The 21386-nt window shown below is 34.7% G+C and overlaps 1 protein-coding gene and 1 pseudogene across 1 annotated transcript; both read left to right on the forward strand.

The window, feature by feature from the left end:
* The window catches only part of LOC128174025 (uncharacterized), a 62996-nt pseudogene extending 42512 nt beyond the window's left edge, over positions 1–20484 (forward strand).
* On the forward strand, positions 16425–18700 carry LOC128170466 (uncharacterized). Its single transcript, XM_052836239.1, has 5 exons — positions 16425–16543; positions 17568–17682; positions 17779–18049; positions 18154–18327; positions 18438–18700. The coding sequence occupies exons 2-5, from the start codon at positions 17639–17641 to the stop codon at positions 18555–18557; spliced, it is 609 nt and encodes a 202-aa protein (XP_052692199.1). The 5' UTR covers positions 16425–16543; positions 17568–17638; the 3' UTR covers positions 18558–18700.
* Positions 20485–21386: the final 902 nt, after the last annotated feature.

The following is a 21386-nucleotide window of genomic DNA, read 5'->3' on the forward strand; positions in this document are numbered from 1 at the left end:
TTTATCTAATATTGTAATGAGTAGTGTTAGAGAATAGCTGTACTATAATTGAAAATCTTCCTTTCTCCCTCTCTCTCTCTCTGTCTCTGTCTCACTCTCTCGCTCTCTTTCTCTCTCTCTCCTTGTCTCTCTCTCTTTCTGCATGTTGCCATATTTTTTTTTAATATAACATAAAATACAGGCCAGCATAAGTAGCCATTGATCGTCGTAATCCAGAAACTGATGTTAACAATTAACACGTACGAAAGGATTTAAAAGTAGATATTTCAGTGAGGCACAGAACCGAAAATCTCTTAATATTAATCGATAAGAATGAATTAAAATCGATATGGACAAAAACTGCCTAGCTGATTACGTGCTATCTAACACGTTACATATCGGACGTCCTGTGTTACCTGGGGTTTGCAATCACGTGGTAAATTATAATATTCAAGAGGTCAAAGTATACCGTTTACAACAGAAAACCGCGTAACCAATGAGAAACAGTGTTTTTTTCTGTTTTAACATTAGACCATGTTTGTCTATTGTTCTCCTTTCAACATAAGCTTACATTTAAATAATACAGCTACCATTAAACAGTTAACGGTAGATAAACATGCACTGACTCTGTGTTAAGTCAGTAATTATATAAAAAAAAAGTGAGCGTCCTCATTATTCTCTGGAGATTCGAGACAATAAAATGACCCCTACCTATGAAAACGACTTCGTTCTTTGTTATATGAACTTTATATTGATGTAATTACATTTCTACAATTGAGAGAGAAGGCACATATTAAACATTTATTTTGTCGCAGTTTTTAAATGTCCTTAAGGGCAGATATCCTTTGTTCGCGAAATAAATCGTAAAATGAATGTTTTTCTGCAAGAAGAGAAAATACATGTAAGGATGTACTTTTTTAATGAGTATAAATATGTCAAATACTAAACAGTCAAACTTCGTTGTATCGAACCAAGTGGGACTGTTTAAAATCCCCGAGATGTCCGCGTATTCGATATATGGAGATGAAATACTTAAAAAATAAGTGGTTGGTACTTGTAAATTACTTTAAAATATCCATTGCATTCAAGATATCAGTGCTCGAGATATCGAAATTCAACTGTATGTAAAATTGTTTGATGCAAAACGTAACGATAGGTTATTAAATTTTATTTCATTCTTAAAAGATAAAAAGTCATAAGTTAAAAAGGTTTGCATTTTTTGATAAATCACACTAATGATGTTTTCAAGAAAATCAAATTGAATTGGATTTCCTACTTTTTTTTTATTAAATATAACATTAAACGATGTGATTCACAAATGTACGAAAATACAAATGTAAGGATCTACAATTAGATTTTTTGTGTGTATTGCAAAGAACTAGGTACAGTTTCAATCATATTTTGCCCTGCTTAAGAGTGATTTTGAAATATCACCAAAAATGGAAATGCAACATTTATTTACACAACAATATCCATAAATTATGAATCTATAAATAGTTACCTGATAAGACTTTCACGAGGGTAATTTTAACGTCACAAACAATGCATTTTCTCGTAATTTTAATAAAACTGAGCAGAAGACACCAATTTCTTGATGGGTTTTTTTAATAGAAAACTATGTCCGCAGCCGTCGCCCACGATGAAACTCAAATTATAACTTAACTTTATTATTTTATTCACATAAAATATATTAATGTTGTTGTTTGCAACGGCTGCGGACACATTTTCCTCTTCCAAAAACTATGAGAAAATGTGCCATTTTTCACAATTTTTGACTAAATCTTAGACATGTGCCGAAATGCTGAAATCATAATTATTTACAATAGATTTGATACATGTGTATAACTTGGCATTTTATATACACATATGTTCAAAATTGTATATGTGTATTTTCATGAGATTTAAATACATTTTGAATTTTAGGGCAAATATTAAAAGAAACTATTTTTTCTTCAAACACAAACACTAGCACATTTTATCAGAAATACGAAGATTCTTTCATTAGTGGCAAATCTACAAATTATCAGCTCTTTCTGCTTTTTCTGCCGAGGCCAACCACCCGAAGTTTTGTTAAATCAAAAGAAGTTCTGCTTTTACTCTAAAATAAGACTTTTTTCTGCTATTTGATATTAATACATGCATTGAGAGCCAGAACAAAACACACAGTGCGATAAATGTATTATTGAAAATTATATAATTCCAATCTCCGATTCTTCATTTACGAACAAATCGCAGCATTCTACTGCTCTGTGCTTTGAGTTGTATATAATGTTGGTTGTAACTAATTGTTGTAATTTTTAACACTATTATATTCGTAATGTGTGTGTGTAACATGTATATGAATACACTACCACATCCTAAAAAATACAATATCTTTCGAATCAATATACACTATACGTAAAGTCAACGCTGGTTCCACAAACACAGAGCTAACAACTGGTTCAATCATTGCCATGACATATAGCTAAACAAAATCTTTAAAAGTGAAATCATCAATCATTAAATCTAAACGAAAGTACTCTGATATGAGAATTTAATTGTGAAAGTTCAATAAAAAAGAAATAGAGCAAAATAAGTAATGAAATGGTTGCCACCTTTTGTTTAGATTTAATGATTTAAATCTAAATCATTTACTACTTTACTACAAAAGTACTTATTTTGCTCTCACAATTAAATTCTCATCTCAGAGTATAAGCATAGTATTATAATATAGCAAATATTATAATAGTATTTGTTTGCCTGTAAATTTGATAATTAAATATAATGTAAATGTACATATTGGTATACATATTACTCCCTTAAAAAGTTACATGGTATTCTAAGCAAGTGTTGGTATACATTTTTTTATATGAAGAGAAAAAATCGAAGGTGCAAATTAAAACAATACATGAACTATGGGAGAGGGACATTAGGGGGAAAAAACAGATGGCGATGAATGCTCCAAACGTTGAAATATAACTTTCCAAAAAGTATCAAACACTGGCAGATATTTAATACAGTTTTTTAGATGCATGAATAGAATAAGTATGTTTTCACCTATGACTAAACCTATTATCATACTTTCCAAAAAGGAATAAATATTTATCAAAATTTGCTTTAACTTAATTTTCAAATCTCCCCGTTTTCGGTTGAAAAATTAATTTTTGCAAAAAATCAATCTGTAAATGTCGATAGCCGGTTCATTGTATCATCAATAATGTATATACAATGTCACATTTTTATGATTGATTGGAATAAATTAGCGAACATTTCAATCCTGCTTGGTTTTATCAACATTTGACAACAAAACGCAAACGTTTCACAGCACACATGATTACTTAAAGTGATTATATATCATTAAATGATAATCAGTTTGTGAAAACTTTCCATAATTGTCATGACATGCGCATCCGTTGTTAATCAATGCATATATATTAATCATTTCAAATCCCTTTATCTTTTTCGAAACACAAGACCCTAAAGATTTTATTTTAGAAGAGTGATTGTTGTATCCTCTTTACAAGTACAAAGAGAAATCTCTTGATGAAAAATCAAGAAAACAATTGGCTTCTAATTACTTGTAATATTGTATTGAACATGGACTAGAAAAAACTGCAATTTTCAAAAGCATAAAACATTGTGATTGTAACCCATTAACTCTTTGTTGATAGACCCGTGCTGGAGGAATGTTTCTCTATTTTGTTGTTTTCGCCATTCTTTGGATGCCAGTAACTCTACAATCGGTTAGGAAGCGATCTTTTTTAGCGACACCGAGCTGTGACGATAGAATCTCCAACATAGAGTTTGTAGCAGAACATCAGGCTCAATCGCGTTGTACTTGCGCTGCTATGTGTGGCATTAACTGTGGATGTTTTGGGTTCAACTCACTGGTAGAAAAATGTCGGATTCATCGGACATGTGACCTTGTTAATTTGACCATGACAGAAGATGGCTAGAAGTATTACCAAATTGACCGTAAGTAGTTTAATAATTATAGGCCAAACTTTGAACAATCTTGGATTTGTGGGCTGATGGTTATCAGGATGCCAAGTGTATAAATCTGTCTAAAATAATCTTTGAATTTTGAGCAAACGAGGTACTCTGTTCATTCTATACCAAAACGGGATATTCTGTGAGTTAAAAGTAATATGTCCTAAAGACTGAAACTAAAAATGTAATACACAGCATGACATAGTTTGAAATCAAGGACAAAGTCAAGTGATTTGCATGTAATATTTTGTAATCAAATCTATTGGTCGGGGTTTCTTTTTTCACTTACTGTCATCATACTCATCGGAATATTTTCAATATTGTTTGACTAATTTTTCGCAAACTTTTTATGCAATTTTGTGAATTTGCTTTATCTCAAAAGCCTCCTATGTTGTGTTTCACGGTCTTTTTACAAATTAGATTAGTTGCTGCGCTGCGACGCCTAAAACGCCAGTCGTTATTTTATCATGAGTTAACACTTCAACTTGTCAGAGAACGCGTTATAAAACCTTTGAAAGCTTTGTTATAGCCAAACATGTTCTCGATTAGAAAAGAAATAGAATCATCAACAAATTTTTTATCAGATTGTTTTCATTCGACAATGACTTTTACTCGCAATTTTCATTTTTTTATGTTAGTTTTAACTTTTCGTTCTAGACATTGCACCTCATGTAAAAGTTATGATCTAGCATGCCGGCGCTTTCATTTCACTTATTATATCTCAAACAATATTTGGTTTCAAAGTAAGTTGAATGCAAATTACCTGAGCCCTGTGAAACAATTTTCATTTTCCTGTGTCTTCGATTAAATAAATACGGCCACTTGTATACGCTATTTTGGGACACCACTAGTCAATGTACATTATGTTGAAATTAAACAAGATAGACATCATTTTTTTCTCAGTCTTTGTTATCATTTTTTTAGTGTTAAGATTAGTTACATTATATTGTAAAAAGAAAATATAAGTAACGTTATATTTTATAATCAAAATATAATGCTAAAATATATATGATCTTCATTTATTTATTTTTGTTTGTTTTTTGTTTTTTTTGTTTTATAATTTATAAAGAAACATTTATTTTACCAATATTGCTCTAGTATTTTTAAAAAATGTACTTATGACATTTTACGATCTTTTATCCTTCGCGGTGTTTGAAGTTTGAAGTTTACAAAGTTATATCGACCATATGACGTATAAATACATTGGATTCATTTCAATTTTTAAAACTTGATGGCATATGATGACCATATAAACATTGTATTTATTTCTATCATTTAAAACGTTCAGCACCCCCAGATTGTAAGGGTGTCATGGAGTCCGGAGAGAGCACTTCAGAATTATACATCATTGATCCTTTTGGAGATCGACATAGACTGGTTCCTGTCTACTGTGATATGGAAACAGACGGTGGAGGCTGGACGGTAAATATTGTTCTATCTTTCAATCTTTATCTCTCTTTCTTCCTCTCTTTCTCTCTCCCCTTCGTTCTATCCATCCTTCCGTCCGCCAACTCGTGTTTCTTTTTCTTGCTTTATTTCTGTCTCTTTCTTTCTTTCATTTGTTGTGTTTGTCAATGCATTGGTTTTAAGTTTAAATGTTTGGCTCTTTTGTATCATTTGTCTTTATTATTCTTTAATCTTCAATCGCTCGCTGATACCTTTAAAGGAAAGCCGATAACATTTTTGTTTAAATTGCTGATTGCAAAGCTAAAGGAGTTATTTTACAAACGTTTTGAATTCAATGAAGAAAGGATAACCAATTACAAAAAAAAATATTGTGTATTGTCGTTAAATTACATTTGGAATAAATCAAAAGAATAATTAAATGGGAAAACTTCTAAAAACATTCTTTCAAGTTAATTGTTTTAGAGCATAATTATAACATAGAAGGCCTTTTCATTAATGTAATACATGTAAGCATTGGTAAATTAGACTTTGTTTACTCTCTCCGTTTCATCTTAACTATACCAAATAACATACTACTATATATAAATAATATACTATAACAAATAAACCTACTAAATATGATTTTTAAAAGTAACCTTGAAGTTCAACCGAATGCGTTGTAGGTGTACTTTCTAACTTTGAACTAAACAATTGATATTCAGTTTTATTTCCTAAAGTCCATTCAGCGACGCCTGAGTGGTACCATGAACTTTGACAAAACTTGGACGGAATATAAGAACGGCTTTGGAGTTCCTCAGAACGCTTACTGGATTGGTCAGTGACATTATCATCTTTTTCCTCTCAATAAATAAAACAATACAGCAATATATTTTTTGCTTGGACCTCAGGTTGATCTGTCGAAAAGTTAAATTTTTTTATTACACATGCGGATTTGTTCGGAAATTCCCGCGCAGTTTCGCAAACACTACGGCATCCTTACTTTGGTCAAACACAGCAGACTTATACTTTCTCCGTAAACATCCAATAATCCTCATTCCCATCAGAAAAATATAAACACTAAAAAAAAGACTGAGTCACTGCGTTCGTCAATTGAAAAGATTTTATTCACGAAAATGTCATACTGCATGACATAATCATTGAGACAGTTGGAAAGACCCCCACCGTCAGTATACGATACTGGATTGGTTTAAGATACACGTAATTGTAAATACATGTAGCTGGCGCCACTCCTTTCAAAAAATTGTAAATAGATAGCGCCACATCAAATGATTGATCAAGATGAGACAATTCAAAGTAGTTTGTACTATTTTAATGAAGTGAACTGCGCTTTCCACTCTAAATAGATAAAAACAATTATGTAAATGACATAGATAAGCAACTTCGTCACACATCATTTCTATTTTTAGATTTAAAAATGTATGATTCACTGAATTTGATATTTTTTATGATAAAAAAAACATATTGTAAACAAACAACTTTCAGAACAAAACAGTAGATTAATTATTTTATTTCATAATGACTATGTCGGAAATGAAAATACCTTGTTTTCATTTTTCAAAAAGGAAACGACGTTATTCATCATCTAACGAATCGACAGCCGTATTCCATGTATGTGATTTTTAAATTGAATAATGGAAGCATATTTCACCAGAAATACGCCGATTTTTCTGTCGGTGACGAATCTACAAACTACCAGCTCCACCTGGCGGGAGCGACCGCCGGAAATCTAGGTACGTAGTCAAAAATGCCAATTAAAACTACTTATTTCGCATCAAATTCAAATCATAAAATTTAATTTTTCGTTCGTACAAGAGAACATTAGATTTCTCAAAAAGCTTGTTGTCGTGTACATTGATTTTCTGTTTACATTCAATATTCTTTTTTCATCAATTCACATTGTGTGTTTTTTCTTCCTAAAAACCATACATTTCAGAGCTTGTGTTCAATGAGTTGATACCACTTGACTATGCAAGATAAATCATTTTAAGTGCAAAAATTATTTTTTTTTTTACTTCAATATTTTGATTTCGGGAGGACCATGAAAACCATACGGAAGCTTGTACAAGATTGATTTTAACACACATCGTTAACTATCATTTGATAAAAAAAAGTTTCTTTAAAGGAAAAACTCTTCAGTGCAAATCAAACAATGATCAAAAGAAATCATTGTATTATTTTACAATTAAAAAAAAAGGAATGAAATTTTGACCAAATACTTCTATGTACGACTTAATATACATGTATTTACAAAATTATCACATTATTATCAATGGAGGCTACCATAAGAAATTTGCTGAATAGATTTTGTATGTTACTAGATTTCACTAAAACAGATATATGCATCTCAAAGGTTGAAGCTGGTATATTGTAATAAGGCCTTATTTTTTATAAAACGCAAAACTATTCTCGCAGATATTCTTCTGTTTAAAGAAAACAAGATGAGAATGAAAGAAGGTGTCAAAATTCTGCATTTTCGGGAATATTTTTAATACTGAAAAGAGTAATTATAGTTCCCGTGTAACTTCGTTCAACCTGTTTAACACGTACGGAACTGTGGTTGCCAGCTCGCCCATCATTTTTTCCAGAACGCAAGCTACAGATCTGCAGTTACTTATTTTAATTTCTTAATTGTCTGCAATGAAATAGTGAAATGCGCGTCATTGTAAATATTTCTATTTATTTCATGAAATTTGTTCATAATCGTTAAACGAATTTTATAATTGTGAAAAGTTATCCCGTTAAAGTAGCTGGATTGCCAATAAATGACTATAGTCTGTCCTTAGTTATTGTTTCCATCCCCTTTTGGTGATTTTAAATAAAAATACACATACCTGTGAAAGAAATACAGCTGAAATCGATAAAAGGTAATACGTCCAACTTCATTGAACAATTATCATTTTTCACAGGAACGAAAATAAATTTCTTAAGGAGATTGTTTACATCTTTTTCTCCGTTCGGAAGTACTCGGGATACCTTGCACAATTTTTCAACGTTATCATTCGGGCTTATTAATGGCTGATGCAATGCAAAATCCCAGTAGACTTTTTATTGTTGGATGTGTATTGAACCCTTAAGCGGTAGAGGGGGGCGTTTCAAAACAGATAATCTGGACATTTTTCAAATTAGTGGATGAATGTAATTTGAGCACAAAGGTATTTATGATTATCGAAATATCAAACAAAGAGTGGTGGAAGCAAAAACTCTGGGCAGAATTTAATAGGATTTACTTCAAAATTTCAAAAAAGGATTTCTTTCGTCACTGCTAAAAAGTATAGTAAAAGCATAGTTTTGTTTTTACTTTTAGAATATGAATTTCCTATTACTTCTTTATCCTAGGCTCCCCTTTCAAAGAAGATGTAAACAGATAGCCATGCTATGACCTTGAATTGCTAGTATTACATAATGGTCACTATGATATTTATGTGTACCTAAATACTGCGCACTGAATGGTGTTAATAATAATTATCAGAATGAACTCTGTGACTCTTGTGGCAATGCGTAGTATTCCTAAATGATGTTATGAAACTAAGTGAATAAAATGGGCATAATAATATCCAAATTGAGAGTTTAAAAACAAGTGTCATATTTGGCGATTCTGTGTCTGCAACGATAGCTCTGGTACTCTATATTGAGTTATGTATTGTGTATTCCATATATTAACCTTTGTAACCTTTTATGCAATGTATGAATGAACGTAATTATGAGTAAGTGATGCCTCATACTAGGTGGGGGACTCCGAGACCCAGGACTCGGAGACTCAAATCCTGCATCCAGACTCTTTGATTGGCAGTTTTGACGGTTTTGTTACTTTATTTAGGAATAAACTATTAATCTTAATTTTGAACACTAAATGTTCACTCATGATCGTCGTAAATGGGCCGAACTAGTCAGAACTGTCCATCATAAGTAAAATGTTATATATACCCATGTGAAATGATGTTGAACAGATATAGATAGATCCCGCATATAGAGAGATAGATTCCGCTTATAGAGGTTGAGTAGACTCTTGATTTGGGCTGCTTTTAATTGTTGTAACTATACGATCACGCTTAATAAAACCGCTTGAGAAAGAAATACTGGACTTGTCATCACTAAGTTTGAACTGACCCTCAATTGGATCCGTAAGACATAAGGCTTACATGAACTTTCTTGGTGCCGTGACCAGGATTGAGCGAAGTTCTAAACAGAATAAGGTAAGAACCATTTCCATATGTCTCCTAAAGCTATCTCGAAGTAAACAACTTTGTCTAAGCAACCAATATGGCGACAGGTGATGGGTTTTATGAAAAAGAACTTAGAAATCAATTGGAGCAATTAGAAAAACAATTCGCGGGGTTGGGTCACAACAAAGAACATAAAGGGCAAGAAACAGGTCAAATATCTTCAGAAAAAGAACAGATTAAACAAAATACTTTTGAAACATATCATGATGCTACGCCGTATGAAACTCGTGAACCTCGACACCGAGTCCCAAATCAGGATGATGATAAAGATTTTTTCATTGGTCAAGTTAAAGCTATAACAGCCGCACTCTCAGTGCCCCTATCTTCTGTGATAACTCCTTTTGAGGGAGATGCTCAAAAATTTAAACAGTGGATAAAGGAAGTTGAAAAGTACAGTGTTATGTCTGGGAAACAAGGTCATTAGATCCCAATGCTTGCATACATAACGAGTAAGGGTTCAGTTGGGGATTATATTAAAAGGTATCTATATGATAAGGATGCGTCTGAAGAAATCCCATCTTGGAACGATCTTAAGGAATCCCTTATAAAAGATTTGCAGAAATAACAGATCCCCAACACGCGTTAGCAGTAATGCGTAGGACTCGACAAAATTCAAATGAAAGTGAACAGTTGTTCGCCGAGAGACTATTGCAAATCGCGGAAGACGCCTACAGTAATGAGAGACTAAAAGATCCTTTGATACAACAACAGTTAGTAGATATACTTTGTGACGGGTTGACATTCGACTACCTCAGAATGAAAATTTGGCGAGAAAACCCGAAAGACTTAGAATCCGCAATTCAAATAGCAATGCGAGAACAAAATCTGAGACAGAGGCTAGCGATAAGAGGGTCAAATATGACAGAAATTGTACAAAGTAATGACAACAGACGAACTCCTTCAAATTTTGATACTACTCTTCCCTTATTAAAGGATAGAGCAGATAATCTTACCTCAGTAGAAACAAGGCATGTAAAACCTATGGAAATTGACCATGCGCGTAATAGTAGGTGTTTTAAATGCAAACGGAAGGGTCATAGGGCTCGATTTTGTACTCAAAATAAACCTTAAGTCAAGTCCCGTCCTCAAATAAATAAACGACCCAGTCAAAACAAACCCGTCCATAATATAGAGCAGAAACCCCGTTCGCCTGTGGAATGTTGGAATTGTGGTAAAGTAGGCCATGTGCGTGCAGATTGTTGGAGCTCGCATATGTATCAAAAAGCGCAGCAAAATCGGGGCAGACCATCAAATCGTCAGGGCCGAACATATGAATCTAGCGACCAAGTAAATAGGGGATCATCTCAAAATTTCAAACCTTGCTCTTATTTTGACAAGCAAAAACAGGAAAACTAAGACGTTCTTCCTTCGTTGAAGCCCGAAGAAAGAACTTTAAGCAAAGACCTACATATGAAATTTATTTTACTAACAACCCCAGTCGCTGTTTATTAAAAGTAGGAAAAAATAAATTTAGAGCTTTGGTAGATACAGGTGCAGCCGTATCTCTAATTAGTAAGAAAATGTATGAAAATCTATTTCCCCGCCCCAAGTTGTTTAATAATGATATCCCCTCTTTACAAGCAGCAAATGGCAATTCTTTAATTGCGATAGGGTATGTAAATATTTCCTTTAAGATTTCAGGATTAACTTTAGACCACAAACTTTATGTGACAAAGGGACACAACCGAAACATGATTCTCGATCGTGATTGGCTCAAGAAAAACAATGTCCGTTTATACTTTGATCTTGGACTCATGCGTATTGATGGCAAAGTATACGCGGAACTTAAAGATTTACACATCTCAACTATTGTAAGAACTCCTAAGAAACTTATTATGAGACCAAACACGGTGACTGTATTCTATGGAAAAATAAATAATAATTTTCCTCTGGAAAAAAGTGACTTGGTTGAAGTGAACAGCATAGACAATAACTGCATTATGGAAGACCCAGGACTATATTTAAAAGACGCCGTTTGTATAGTTCGGAAAGATAAGAAAGTTCCAATGATCTTCGTTAACCAAACTAACAAAAATTATAAAATTCCAAGAGGCTACATAGAAGGACGAATGACCGCATTAAAACAGAAGGAAATCTCAGAAAAACAGACTACTCAAGACACAAAAGAAGAAATTGATGTACCTAAAAGATTTGAACACTCAATCAAAAGACTTGTGAGCAAAAACAATGATTTATTTGCAAAGAAAGACAGTGATCTTGGAGTGACTAATACTGTTAAAATGAAGATAGAAACTGGAGATCACCACCCAATAAAGAACAGACCCTACCGTGTACCCTTAAATAAAAGACAGATAATTGACAAGGCCATACTGGAAATGATGGACGCAAAGATTATTGAGAGATCACAATCGCCTTGGTCAATTCCCATAGTAGTGGTGAAGAAAAAGGACGGATCAGACCGGATGTGCGTTGACTTTAGAAGCTTGAATAAGATAGTGAAACCAGTATCATTCCCGCTACCGTTGATTGATGACATCCTATGTTTACTAGGTAAGAAAGGACTATTTCAATTCAACCGTATGCCATTTGGGTTGAGTAATGCACCAGCAGTTTTTCAAGAGCTGATGAACATAGTTCTTCAAGGACAAGAAGAGTTTGCTATCGCATACCTGGATGACATTCTTATATTCTCAGAGACACCGGAAGATCATCTTCGTCATATTCAAGACGTTTTCAACCGCCTAAGAAAGCATGGACTTAAAATGAAGCTAAAGATATGTAGTTTCTTCAAGGAACAGACTGAATATCTTGGTTTCATCATTGATGAACATGGCGTTACACCTGACCCAGAGAAAGTCGAAGCTATAAGAAAGTTACCAGCGCCCACTACAGTCCGAGAAGTTCGTGGCTTTATAGGTATGTGTAGTTATTACAGGAGAATTATACCGAACTTCTCTAAGATTGCAGAGTGTCAATTGATGAACATGGCGTTACACCTGACCCAGAGAAAGTCGAAGCCATAAGAAAGTTACCAGCGCCCACTACAGTCCGAGAAGTTCGTGGCTTTATAGGTATGTGTAGTTATTACAGAAGAATTATACCGAACTTCTCTAAATTTGCAGAACCATTGATTGACTTAACCAGAAAATATGCAAGGTTTAAATGGGCACCATGTTGCCAAAAAGCGTTTGACTTTATTAAAGAAAGTTTAACGGTAGTACCTTTACTAGCATATTCAGATACTAATAAGCCGTTCATCCGGTACACCGATGCCAGCCACAATTGTATTGGAGCGTGCCTTACTCAAAAGACAGAGGAGGGAGAAGATAAGCCAATATATTACTTATCCCACAAGCTGAGTAAAACTCAAGAAAAGTGGTCAACCATAGAAAAGGAGGCATTTGCAATCCATTACGCCCTTCAGAAGTTAGACCAATATTTACACGGTGCTCAGTTTACTATAAGAACAGACCATAAGCCGCTCAAGCATATCTTAGAATCTCCAATGCAAAATAAGAAAATTCAACTATGGGCATTAAGTATTGCAGGATATAACTGTAAGGTAGAGTACATAGAAGGAAGATTTAACTGCTGTGGCAGTGTGCAGATCTCTTATCCAGATTACCGACAGTTAACCTCGAGTGTGAAGAGGAAGAACAATCGGAGCATGATGAATTAGATGTTAAGGACAATTTCTTTTCTTCGCCTAAGAGATTGGCCAGATGTGAAGTTAATCAACACGACGAATTGGTCAAACCCTTTATTGATCTACCAGAAGAAATCAACATCAAAGAAAGTCAACAACACGATGAGCAGATCAAGAAACTGAAGAATCGGTTAAATAAAGGGACAGCAACGGCAACCGAAGAAAAGAAGTTTCTGGAAATTGATGGTTTAATGTACTATCTTTCAGATGGAGACTCAGAAGGCCCAAGACTTCGCCTGTATGTGCCACGTGAGTTAGAACTTTTAGTAGTGCAGCAGTATCATGACGGACTTGGACATATGGGAGTGGACAAAACATATGACGTAATCAGACAAAAGTACTACATACCAAATTTGTACAAAAGGTTATACTCTTATATAGAAGGATGTGTAGTATGCCAAACGAGGAGCAATAAGAAAAAACAACCTCGTCTTCAAGAGACAGATATAGCACCTTTTCCTATGGCTAAAGTAGGGCTTGATCTATCCGGACCATATCCAACATCCTTGTCGGGAAACAAGTACATAGTTTCTTTTATTGACATTTACTCTGGTTGGCCAGAAGCTTTTCCCGTTCCTGATAAGTCAGCTGACAACATAATACATCTTATCTTAGAAGAAATATATCCAAGATATGACTGTCCTCTTCAAATCCTCACATGCAACGGAACAGAAAATGTGAACAAGAAAGTGGAAGAAACCTTGAAAGAATTGAACATCAACCATATCAAAACATCTTATTACAATCCTCAAAGTAGTGGTAAAGTAGAGAGATTTCATAGAACTCTTCATGACGTGATGGCAAAGAAAATAACAGACAACGCTCAAACATGGGATATTCATCTTAATCAGACGTTGGCAGCCATTCGTTTCCATCCTAACGATTCGTCAAAATTTTCTCCATATTACCTTATGTACAACAGAGATGTCGTATTACCTCTTGATACGTTGATGAAACCTCGAAGGAGATATGCGGGAGAAGATCAACACAAGATCGCCCTTCAAGAACAACATAAAGCTTTCCTGCTAGTACATCGTAATATGAAGGAAGCCAAGAAGGTTGGTCAGGTTTTCATGGTTTAATGACTTACGATGTAAAGATATTAATTTAAAAGTTTTTCTATGAATACACTTATGGCGGAATTGCCAGTAATTAATTTGCAACCCATGAAATCCTCGTCTTGGGTGGGAAGCCCCTGGTTTTATGTGTGTTTAACTTTGGCAGTAACAATAACGATAGTACTTTGTATTAAGGAACGGAAAACTATTAAAAAGTGGGGTGGTATATGTCGTCGTGGTTGCTGGTCAGGTTGTCGAAAAAGGGGACGGAGATAAGAAAGGTTCTTCCAAAGACACTGTATTTCGTTGTGTGAATCCAGAGAAAGGGACCTCTAGTGGCATTATTGAACTTGAACCAATCTTGAAAGACGCTAGGATCCAAGAGAAACCCCGACGGAGCGGAAGACTCAAAACTCGCAAATTGACCAGTAACACGGGGACAATATCGACCAAACTAGCACAACAATTACTTGGAGAGGAGAAAAATGAAGAATCTCCATGGACCAAATACTATAGACCGGACCCAGAGCTGGCACGTAAATACCTGGAAGAGAAGGCCGCGATGTCTACGCAACAGAGGAACGCAGGAGACGCTCCGCGAGAAGTCGCCTCGCCATCGATCCGCGCCGACCCTCTATCCACGGGTGCCCTTGATGGATGAATGATTTAGCTGCAGCCGTGAAGAAGTTGTGTATTCCCAGTCTGCGACAAATCCCGGGAGTCCGATGCCCGGGGCCTGGTAAAAATGAAAGAGGGCATGTGAAAGTTACACACTCGCAAGCCCGATGGCCATTTTTAAAACATCGATTCGTTCAATAAATTAACTAATATGAATAAATCTTCGTACAACTTAACCCACTTAATGCGAATCATACAAACGTTTGCAATACTCGATTGTGTTTGTAGATATTAAAGCGTCTTTTTAACGTCGATGGCAACAACTCGCCATGATTCCTGGGCTGAAATACAGAGACTCGGCACAGCCTGCGAAGAAAGCTACACAAAAGCAGTCCAGTGGAGTGAATTCAAAACAACAGTACGAGAAAAAACGATGCAGAAAATTTCAAAGCCAATGGCAAGTAGACAGACCTTGGTTAGTGTACGATGTTTTATCTGATGTGATGTTCTGCGAGTGGTGTAAAAAGGAGGCCGTTCAGGGCTCATTTACCACAGGATCAAATCATTTCCGTTTGGATGCGGTGAAAGATCATGAAAGTAGCAAATGGCACAAGCATTTTGCTATTAAATACTCGGTCAAGCACCCTGATGACAGTTTAGCTTCCAAAAGTCTTCTTATGTTGAAGCAAGCTGAATATGACAAACTAGTTATAAAATTTCGCACAGCTCATGCTATCGCACAACAAGGGCTTTAAGGACTATAACTTCATTTGCATGCTAGACAAAATAAAAGGTGTTGACATAGGAGACCAAAATGTAAACGACAAAGCTGTTGCCATTATGGTGAAAAATATTGCAGCTGTGACTAGGAAGGAGGTTTGCGATAAGTTGAGGGAGAGTCCCTTTTTTTCACTAACTTGTGATGGGGTCACGGATTTCACGGGGGAAGAACTGGAAAATGCCAAATGTATGACCTTATTGCTAGGCTTGTATTATTTGTACAGAAAAAGTCCAACTCAAAAGGCGGCCCTTAAGCGCAGCTTTACTTCACTGAACATGAAACAAGTGTTGCCTACAAGAGTAGGAGGAACGCGATGGCTGCCTCACACTTACAGAGCAATTACAGTACTTATCAAGGGTAATTTATTTTGCTAAATAAAAATAACTATTTAGATAATTATTTTATTTATTAAAAAAGAAATCATATAAGGATAAACTCGATGATTATTGATACATTATACAATATTACATGTAGTTATACAAATTTCATTTTCATAAAATTTAATTACAGGTTACAGGGCAATAAGGCAACAGCTTGAAACAAGTTCTCACAACAATGCGAAAGCGGAAGGATACGCTAGACTGATTGGTGATGGGCATGTTATCACATACATTTTGAAATTGAAGGTATATTTTACAAAACTAAATATTTTTGAAATTTTCAGTGTTGTAGAATATGCAATTTAACACTTAACTGTGTATATTCTATTCTAAAAATTTTAGGAGGTTATTTCCCACTTGATGAAGTTATCCTTATACTTACAAACACGAGGTCTTGGTTTAGCAGATGGATTCCACAGAATGAATGCCACAAAAGCTGTTCTTCAACAGATGGAATCAGTGTATGTATTTTGTAAACGATACTTAAAAGTTTGAATCCTCTTGTAAAATGTAGTTAACTAATTTGAGACAATGCATTGAATTATAATGGCAAAATGCACATAATTTGTAGAGATATTTTGTCCGTGAATGAGGTGCTTGAAAGTGAGACTTATCAGGGAATACCTTTGGTTTTTCATGGAGCAAAACCAAATGCCAAAGTGCAGGATTTGTTGGCCAAACTTGTAGATTCAATGGAAAACAGATTTCCTTACACTGATATTGTTGAAGCAACTCTCATTGGATCATTTTTAAATTGGCCAGAGAATGGATCAGACAGCATACCTGGTTAATTTCCTGTTGGCTCTTGATAGTTTAATTATTGTGTTTCTGTTTTACTTTTTTCCAGATATTAATTCCAGTTTAGTTTTGGTTGATGTTCCAGTTTATTTAGTTTATGATATTCATCAATTTCATCTGATCAGAGTTTGTCAAATACTAACATATATATATCTTTAGCAGATTTTGAAAGTATTAAATGCACGATGAATTTGAAATGTGATAAATATCATAAATTTACTTTACTTTTTGACCCTTTTATTTATTGATATAAGTACTCTTTTTAATTGCAGTAATGATACTATTTAAGTTACTGAATTTGGATCATGAGAACTCTATGCTTATGTTTGTCTGTTGGTATGAAATTGAATGAATAAGGTGGTGGGTTTATAAATGTACTTGTAGGTATGAATGTGTTCATGTATATGTTATAACTACAAATTAACTTATAATTTTATTTATATATGACAAAGTCAGGATTATTATATAATATCCAATTATCCCCCGTCTCATATAAAAAATATCAATTATAATATATCACTCTGTAAACTGATAATGCTGTATTCTATAGATTGTTTTGTGTCACCGCTGCTTGACTTTATGCTTTGGAAAGGGTTTGCATAGGTTTTGCCTATTGCCCAATTGCAACCCATTTGATTATTCAATATAATATATTTAAAATAAATTATAAATTTACTTTTTATATAGAATTTGGGAATAAAGAAGTTAGGTTCCTGGCAAACAAATTTGAAGAATTTTTTGATTGTGATTTGGAGGATATGCTTCAGGAATGGACCCTATTGAAGGCAATTATTTATGAAAGGTATGTATTATGCTTCTTTTTCATAGAAATGCAGCAAATAATATAACTTGTAACTTAGTTTATAGAGTGTTGAACAAGGTTTTTGTTTTCCCTAAGGTACCAGAGCAGGATTACTTTGACCTGGCCTACCGTTCATACCCAGTTAGCTAATCATGGTGTTCAGAACGTGTTAAGGCTTTTGGACTTGATTCTTTGTTTTCCTCCAACATCAGTTGCCAATGAGTGTACCTTTTCAGCAATGAAACTCTGCAAGGGCAAGCGAAGAGGAAGGATGAAGACAACCACACTGAATGACTTGCTGACCATTCAGCTTCAGTCCAAATCAATCCAGGAATTTGATCCTGACAAAGCAATTAAACTCTGGATGGTAAATTTATTTTCTAACTCTGTAGTCTGAGATCTTTTGATTAATCTTATACATGTATATCAAATGGAATTGGTTATTAATATTATAGAACTTATTTTATCTAGAAAACTCCAACTGGGCAACAAAGGCGTCTGAACTATACAAGAAGAACTCCTGTGGCAGCTTCTTTGAATACACATTATGCAGAACCTATTGATGTTGAGGTATTGGATTCAAATGAGGGGGTGGAGGAGGAACCACAAGTGTCTGTCTCTGATATCCCGGAGGTGGAAAATGAGGTATAGTTACATAATTGCTATACTGACTACTGTGCTTGTAGTGTACACAGAGACAATTAAAATTTACAGTTTATACTTTGTACCTGACTTACATCTTTATGTTGTTACAGGTTGAAATGGAAGTCGAAGGAGAGACTGTCACTGAGAGTGACACAGAATCAGATTCTGATAGTGATCGTGATAATGAACTAACAGAGCTTGAAGTTGAAAGAGAACTAGAGAGAATATAAATGCAGATATTAACTTTAAGAATAAAATGACTTTAATAAAACTTTTCTGTGAGTTTTTTCTTGGGCATGTAAATTTTTGTTCGGGCTGGTACAATTCATTGATACACCTGCCCGAAGGGCAGGTGTTGAAAAAAATTTTTGGTAAAGACTGTATTCCTTATAAAGGAATTGTGAAAGTTAGTGAAAATTAAAAGTGTGAATTGTGTAAAATGTGTTAAAGTAGAATTGTGCGTTATCTTGTGCTATTATAAATCTTGTATTTGGTGTTTCACTCTGGAGAAATTCAGGAAGAAACCGATGGACTCCGAACCTATGACGGTAACCTCGCCCCTAAGAAGGAAGATATATTTTTGTGAACTTACAAGCATGCACTGACTTTGTATATATATGTGACATCAAGCTTACCATACTTAGTATTACTTTGATGATGAATTACGATTATATTCAACTATGGTTATTTCATCTTGGTCATTATTGTCATACATTATTCATTATTGTTTTTATGATTGTAATACGATATAATCAAGCTATATGATTTTATGTACATGTATACATCCTGGTTATAGATTTGTTTTTGTGGATGAATGATGTTCCGGAGGTGGAAACATGTCACTTGTTACTATCTCTTAACATAGATGTTCTGACTGGTATGTCACTAGGAAGTTCGTCTGATCAAGGGTAGATCAAGGATATTTCTTTTGTTTGGGGGACGTATGTAAACAGATAGCCATGCTATGACCTTGAATTGCTAGTATTACATATTGGTCACTATGATATTTATGTGTACCTAAATACTGCGCACTGAATGGTGTTAATGATAATTATCAGAATGAACTATGTGACTCTTGTAGCAATGCGTAGTATTCCTAAATGATGTTATGAAACTCAGTGAATAAAATGGGCATAATAATATCCAAATTGAGAGTTTAAAAACAAGTGTCATATTTGGCGATTCTGTGTCTGCGACGATAGCTCTGGTACTCTATATTGAGTCATGTATTGTGTATTCCATATATTAACCTTTGTAACCTTTTATGCAATGTATGAATGAACGTATTATGAGTAAGTGATGCCTCATACTAGGTGGGGGACTCCGAGACCCAGGACTCGGAGACTCAAATCCTGCATCCAGACTCTTTGATTGGCAGTTTTGACGGTTTTTTTACTTTATTTAGGAATAAACTATTAATCTTAATTTTGAACACTAAATGTTCACTCATGATCGTCGTAAATGGGCCGAACTAGTCAGAACTGTCCATCATAAGTAAAATGTTATATATACCCATGTGTAATGATGTTGAACAGATATAGATAGATCCCGCATATAGAGAGATAGATTCCGCTTATAGAGGTTGAGTAGACTCTTGATTTGGGCTGCTTTTAATTGTTGTAACTTAAGATCACGCTTAATAAAACCGCTTGAGAAAGAAATACTGGACTTGTCATCACTAAGTTTGAACTGACCCTCAATTGGATCCGTAAGACAGAAGGCTTACAAAGATCAGTAAATCGATATAGTCTCAATTGGCCATGACTATTAAGATACCTTAAGTTTGAGTGGAAAAATTAGTTAAACGTTCCCATTTTATCTCTATTTAATAGCAGATTAATTTTAATTAATGATAGATTACAGTATCCGTATACAATAGTACATTTTTTTTTCATTTCAGGAGACAGTATGATCAACGCTGGCGACTCTGACTACAATCTGACCGGTATGTCGTTCAGTACCGTGGACCGAGACAACGATCAGTGGAACAGTGGTAACTGTGCCGGAGCGTGGAATGGAGGATGGTGGTTCAACTTCTGCCATAACGCCTTCCTCAATGGACCGTGGCCCCCGCAATATTGGGCCGACCCCTGGTCCCCGACCATAACAAGTCTCAGCAACGTAGCGGAAGTCAGAATGATGATTAAATCGACATAGATGCACGCTGAAATAAAATACTGTAAACTGACTTTTATATATGGAAATAGAAATATATAGAATATAGAACTTTTCGCGAAGTTCCAAAGAGCCTCAAAGTCACGAATTTCTTCTCGCGCGCTGGGAAAAAGTCCTCAAATGTTTTCCATGTAATTTACATCATCCTGATCACACAAATTAGTCGACATGAAATAAGATATGAAGTTGTCGCCGAATAAGTTGGTTTACAGTATATTATAGACTGTTCGTGATAACAATTTTAGTTATAGTCTATAGATGCATATAAAAAGGAGTTCTATTTTCCATTCAAGAGACTTATTAGGGTTTTTTAGCTCACCTGAGCCAAAGGTTCAAGTGAGCTTTTCTGATCACAATTTGTCCATTGTGTCGTTGTCGTCGCTGTTATAAACTTTTATCATTTTCATCTTCTTCTCAAGAAACACTGGGCAGATTTCAACCAAATTTGGCACAAAGCACCACTGGGTAAAGGGAATTCAGATTTGTTCAAATGAAGGGCCACGCCTTTTTTTAAAGGGGAGATAATTGAGAATTATTGAAAATTTGTTGGTATTTGTCAAAAATCTTCTTCTCAAAAACTTTTCAGCCTGAAAAGCTTAAACTTGTGTGGCGTCATCCCCAGGTAGTGTAGATTCAAGTTTGGTCAAATTATAGTCCCTGGGGGTAGGGTGGGGCCACAATGGGGGATCAAGTTTTACATAGGAATAAATAGAGAATATCTTTATAATCTTCTCCTCAAAAATTATTAGGCCAGGAAAGCTCAAATTTGAGTGGAAGCATCCTCAGATAGTGTATATTCAAGTTTGTTCAAATCATGGACCCCGAAGGTAGGGTGGGGCCTCAATGTGGGGATAAATTTTTATACAGGAAAATATAGAGAAAAT

The sequence above is a fragment of the Crassostrea angulata genome, chromosome 2, assembly GCF_025612915.1.
Source record: "Crassostrea angulata isolate pt1a10 chromosome 2, ASM2561291v2, whole genome shotgun sequence".
NCBI lineage: Eukaryota > Metazoa > Mollusca > Bivalvia > Ostreida > Ostreidae > Magallana > Magallana angulata.

What these genes read in the sequence shown, in the direction of transcription:
- LOC128170466 (XM_052836239.1), top strand. Translation starts at nt 17,639, where the DNA reads ATGCTTCAGGAATGGACCCTATTGAAGGCAATTATTTATGAAAG. An exon ending in AAGCAATTAAACTCTGGATG is followed by an intron (nt 18,050 to 18,153) that starts GTAAATTTATTT and finishes TATTTTATCTAG; the next exon opens with AAAACTCCAACTGGGCAACA. An exon ending in TCCCGGAGGTGGAAAATGAG is followed by an intron (nt 18,328 to 18,437) that starts GTATAGTTACAT and finishes ATGTTGTTACAG; the next exon opens with GTTGAAATGGAAGTCGAAGG.